The sequence below is a fragment of the Malurus melanocephalus genome, unplaced genomic scaffold (assembly GCF_030028575.1).
Source record: "Malurus melanocephalus ecotype Western Australia unplaced genomic scaffold, MMel_1.1 scaffold_115, whole genome shotgun sequence".
Classification (NCBI taxonomy): domain Eukaryota; kingdom Metazoa; phylum Chordata; class Aves; order Passeriformes; family Maluridae; genus Malurus; species Malurus melanocephalus.
In genome coordinates, this window is record NW_026623347.1 from 1,682,914 (window position 1) to 1,688,478 (window position 5,565).

At 47.4% G+C, this 5,565-nt stretch overlaps 1 protein-coding gene across 3 annotated transcripts in view; it reads left to right on the top strand.

Annotated features, from left to right (window-relative positions):
* Positions 1-5,326: 5,326 nt before the first annotated feature.
* TTYH3 (tweety family member 3) overlaps positions 5,327-5,565 on the top strand; it is a 67,243-nt gene continuing 67,004 nt past the window's right edge. Inside the window, exon 1 of one of the 3 annotated variants that reach the window (XM_057369840.1) lies at positions 5,327-5,551. In XM_057369840.1, coding sequence (XP_057225823.1) covers positions 5,429-5,551 — 123 coding nt within the window. In that variant the 5' untranslated portion in view covers positions 5,327-5,428. The remainder of the gene's footprint in view (positions 5,552-5,565) is intronic. The other 2 variants (XM_057369837.1, XM_057369839.1) reach the window with 2 other exon arrangements.

A 5,565-nucleotide genomic window follows, 5' to 3' on the forward strand; every position in this document is an offset into this window, starting at 1 on the left:
GATTACTCTGAAACATGCAGGGTGTGAAATTCCTTCTTTCTTCCAGTACAGGTTCAAGGTTGTCTCATCAGGAATGATCAGTGTTCCTGACCAAAGCCTGGTGGAACTGAAAGAAGTGATGAGGTTTTGCTTTAAAAAACTGCTCTGGCAGCAGCTGAGGGAGAGCAGGGGTGTGCAGGGTTCAGCTTTACCAACAGTTTACTGACACTGCTTCCCCTCACCTGCACTGTTGTTTGTGCAGCTCTGGAAGGAATTAGGACATGGGCATTCCTTCTCAGGTCTATTGAAGAAGCCTTGCAGCTTTGCAGCATCTCTCTGTGGTAGGTTTGTCAGCTAATGAATTGCTTTCCTCATATTAACTTTTTTAGGGAAGGAAAGAAGTTTCATTCAATGGTCATCATTAAGACCTGCAAAGAGCAAAATTTCCATGTTAGACTCCAGGTTCTTAGGGAAGGATTTTCAGGCATGGTTGGTGGTCAGGTGCTGCATCCATTCTGCAGATGTTTCCTTCAAATGTTTGCTGAAGTGCTGCTCTCCTGGTGGAGACAGCGCTGATGTCACCTCCCCAGTGCCTGCCYTGTTTTTTGTGTGTGTTTGGCACACGTGGTTACACGTGGCTTTGAGTAATCATTCTCTCTGTGCTCAAGGAATAGCCTTGAGCAAGGAGTGTTGCCATGTTCTCAGTAATTACGCTCTGGTGCAGTCCGCTGATTATGCTGCACTCTGTTCCCTCGCTCCTCCCACATCCTGCCACTCCCAGTTACCTTTTCCAAACCTGAGAGCATTTGTACTCACCCTGCTCTCCAGGGCAGTGTTTGTGTTRCTCCCCTCACCAGAGCTGTGTCTGACCCAACTTCCCAGCTCCAGGTATTGCTCAATGTCCCAGCTGTGCATCTGTTTGGGATGGTTTTGCCAACGTGCCTGAGAGACGCTGCATGSGTACCACATGGGCGCCTTTAGGGCTTCTACTGTTTGGAGAGTGAACAGAGGTGTCACAAAATCTTGATGCTCAAAATGGTCTGGGAAGAAGCAGGAGGGACATCATGTCCATAGTCAARGGCTGTTTTACCTCCCTCATTATCAGCTGGATAATCCCACACCCGGATCTCATTCCTCTCCCCTCCTCAGCCCGTCAGCTCTGCAGAGCTGAGGCTTTGCCTCAGTAATGTAACACAGCTTGAAAGTCTTTGCTGTAATATGACTTTGGGGATGAAATACTGTAAAATCTGTCACTTGGTTACAGTGCTGCTGTAAAAAAGGGCTGTGCTTCAATGGCCTCCAGGTATATGCATGGAAAATTAGAAGAGCTTTTAATAAATGGGATTGTCCATGAATTGCTGTAAGTACAAGTTACAACGTTCTGCACAAACATTGCCTTGCATTGCCATTATCGAGCAATAATCCTYATTTGGAACTTACACAAATGGTGGCAGAACCTTCTATTTATCTAACCTGGAAATTTTTCCTGAGCAGGCTCTCTATAATCTACTCAGGGAATTGGCAATTTTCTTCCCTCTCTCGGCAGATATTTAATAGCCACGTATTGCATTTCCATGCTAGTAAACTTTCATTATTAGACAAAATGTACCAGAATGTTACRAAGAAATACCTTAAATTATTAAATAGAAATGAAGAGTGACAAAACAAACGAATGAAGTGCAATTTGAGCTGTGTTATTCTTTCCCTTTTATATTCACTTATTTGCTAATTTGCTGAACTTACTGGACTGCAGTGGGTCTTGCTGTGATTAGAGAGAGTTTGCCAAGTTCCTTTGTAATTGTTTCTTTGCAATTAACTAAATAATAGAATGTTCTCTGTGTGGCTCTCCGGGGAAAAGAGTGGGCAGGTGCTTTTGCAAAAGGATTTCCACATCTTCCACCCATTTCCCTAGAACTCATTGAGTTTAAAAAGACCAGTAAAACATGACAGAGAGCRAGAATACTGCCTCAGGACTGGAAATGAGAGAATTAAATTTCTCTCGTTTTCTTTGAGTTGGCTGAAAGCTTTTAATGCTGGCCCTGGTAGTGGCTATTTTTTCATAAACGTGAAAGTCCCTGGGAGGACGTCAGAGGCAAGTCATGAAGACCCAAATGTATGTTCCTACCTGCAGATGCCTCCAGTCAGGGGAAATCCTTCAGRCTGGGAGGAGAAGTCAGCTGGGAAGATCCCTGGCAACGTGGCTTTGCTGGGAAGAGCGGAGGCTGGAGCCTGAGCTGTCATGGAGGGGGCAGCRATGTCTGGGGGAGGCTGGAGAGCCGCCCTGGCTTTGTTATTTCCTTTGACTTTGAGCAGAAAATTACAGAGGAAGCCCTGGGAGGAGAGGAAGGGTAATTTTAATGGAGGCACAGTTTAGCTCAGCGGGAAGGAGGCACGGCTGGATGTAAGGGCAGAGTTTATGGAGCGGCAGAGTCAGAGGTGTGCCCTGGCAGTGGCAGCCGAGTGCCGAGGCACGGTTTTCTCGCTGACCTCCCCCTGACCGTCCGTAATTTAGTCCCAGTCTCAAGAGGGTAACTCATCCATTTGCTGGCACTTACAGTGAAAACTTGCTTTTTTTTTTAAAAAAAAAAAAAATCTGTGTTGTTGGCTAAAACCTGCTGTAGCACATATTAGGTTTGACAGTCAGGGGAAGACTCCTTGCTCCACAGTATATTAAAAGCTGAATTATTTAATTTCATATTGAATCAGAAAAGCCAAAGGTAGGAGATTGCTGTTTTAAAAGGTACTCTCATTGGCAGTACCACTTCAGCAGTAGGGATGTCTGGAACTGGAAGCTTGTGAAGAATGAAAAATGCTACATTTCTCAGAGGGTTTCTGCTGACTGCCTGGTGGTCTCAAGAGGATGGAGGATACCACTGGGTGCCTTATTTTGGAGATTTAAATCTATCTTTTTATCTCTGCAGTCTTTAATGTGGAACATTTCTCATTTGCCTATTTTGTCCAGTGATTCTTCAGCAAAGCCACTGTCAAAGCAAGTTAGCAAACACTAATACAGCTCTTTGGGTTACTTTTCAGCAGGATTACCAGTGAACAAGCTGACATTTGCAGTTTGCTTTGCTGGGCTGTAGAACTGCTTTCCATGCAAGGGYGATTTACTGTTCAATTTTATTCCTGGGATGTCACGACAGTGTCTCATTTGTTCATTTTGCTTTGGCAAAACAGAGGGTACCTATTCATGTGAGAAGGGAAAAAAGGCTGCTATAATCTAAATATGAGAGATTACTGACATGTCATCATGGAATCAAGAATTACCTGAACAGGATCAAATGAGAGATGCTAKACATCCAAGAATTGCAGAAATTTCTTTGTGATGTGGAACAATGGCCTGAMATGCCATGGAAAGTATGGCTGGTGCTGGATACTGTGGTTTGTCTCTTATTTCTCGTTTGCCAAATCCATTCKGCTCTGCATTTTCTCATATCATTATAAATAATTGTGGGGGAGAAATGAAAACTGTTGATGCCTCTGTTTCTCTGTAATCCCCAATCCTCATTCTACTCTAATTTAATCCAGTTGTCTCAGCAGCAGGAGGCTGAGGGGAGGCATGCAACASCAGCACTGCTGAGCTGCTCCCTTTCCCATTTACCCCCTGCCCCGTATGGTGCCTCAAACACACACCCCATGGAACAGCAGCCAGCTTGTCCTGTCATTTATTCCAAAACGTTTTGTTGAGTTTGATTTACATCAGYCCCTTCAAACAAGATCTCAGTGCAGCATCCTGGCTGCATCTGCTTCTATCCCATGCCCATCACTTGCTGACAGATGTGGCTTGGACTTGCAGCCTGGTGAGGTTTTGTGTCCATCCAGAGGCCCRTGGCTGCAGTCACATCTGCGGGACAGATCCCAGCCTTGAGAGTTTTAGCACCAAATTGCATAAACTCTGTCTCAGAAGTGGCTTTTGCAGAGATCTCTTGCTCCCAGTGAGGTCTCTCCRCTCCTTGTCTTTGGGTTGTTAGAACTGGAGGTGAAATATGTTAGACTGTTGGTCCTTAAAATAATTCCTTCTTCATCCTCATTGTGAAAAAAAAAAGAAAATAATTAGTAAGAAAATAAAACTGGCTGATGTTCAGCTCTCCTCCCGTGGGAAAAAAAGCCCTTTTCTCGGAGAAATCTGGAGGGAGTTGAGGTCTTATATCTTGTACCCTTGTATATCTTGTACTTTTGCTCACAGTGTGCAGCTTGGAACCCTCTGACGTGTGTCTTAATGCTATTTGTGAGTGATAAGATTTCTTTTTAGCTGTGTTGATAATACCCATATGAAAATCCTGTCCTAGTCAAAAGCTATTAAAGTTGATGTTATGTATCAGAACATCAGCAGAAATGTGTTTATTTGCTCCTAATGGGTTAGTGGAGCATTTTTGCTCTCCTTATTTATAAAATGCATCAGCCAGGACAAGGTGAAGTATGAAATCATGGCTGCATTTGGGAAAAGGAATAAAATCATGCTTGCAAAAGCAGTGTCTCTATAATACTGACCTGGCACCATTTAGAAGAAGAAAACAAACAGTTTCACCTTTTTTTTTCCAGTGGGATACACAGCACTCCAATATTTTTTATGTTTTCCTGGGCCTTCACAGTTTCTAATTGTAAACAGATGAGAGTTTCTCCAGCCTGCAAGACGTGGGAAACATTTGCCTGAAGTTTGTTAGAAGACTGGATGGTCCTTTTTCCCTTTCCAACTCCAAATTATGTTGAGTGGTATTTAAAAGACAATGCTTTGAGCACTCAGCAATGGGTGAGGTGTGCTGCAGCAGGGCTGGAATGGGRACACTGGGATGGAGAGAYTGAAGGTCTGAATAGACTGGCTGAGAGTTTAGGGACTTTATGACAGCCTTTACCTCTCGGCGTGGCACAAATTGGCTTTAGYGCACTGGGCTTTAGGCTAAATCCAAAACGCACCTTCCGCTGGTAGAACTGAAGGGCTGTGCGAGWTTCACGGCAACAGACAGTTGTTAATTTCAGGGAGATTTCTTAGAAACAAACCAACGCTGCAGCCACGCGGCGAGGGCAGCGACCACCGGCCCCGGGGAGCCGTGAGGGGCCGTGAGGGGTCGTGAGGGACCGTGAAGGACCGTGAGGGATCCTGAGGGGCCGTGAGAGACCGTGAGGAACCGTGAGGGACCGTGAGGAACCGTGAGGGACCGTGAGGGGCCGTGAGGGGCTGTGAGAGACCGTGAGGGGCCGCGAGGGATCCTGAGGGACCGTGAGGGGCCGGCCCGGGGCGGAGCGGCGGCGGCGGCGCCAATGGGAGCGGGCGGGCGGCGCCGGGCGCGGGCGGCGGAGCCTCTCGGCGAACAAAGAGGGAGCGGGAGCGGGCGGAGGGACCGGGATCGGGCGGGGGGACACCCGGCCATGCGGGGCCGGCGGCAGCGGCGCGGGTGAGGCGGGCGGCGCTCCATGGCCGGCGGGTCGGGGTGAGGCAGGCGCGGCCATGGCGGGCGTGAGCTACTCGCCGCCCTGGTGGGTGAGCCTGCTGCACCGCCTGCCGCACCTCAGCCTGCGCTGGGAGCTCACCTCCGCCGACTTCCGACCGCAAGACGCCGAGTACCAGCAGGTGGGTCCGTGCGG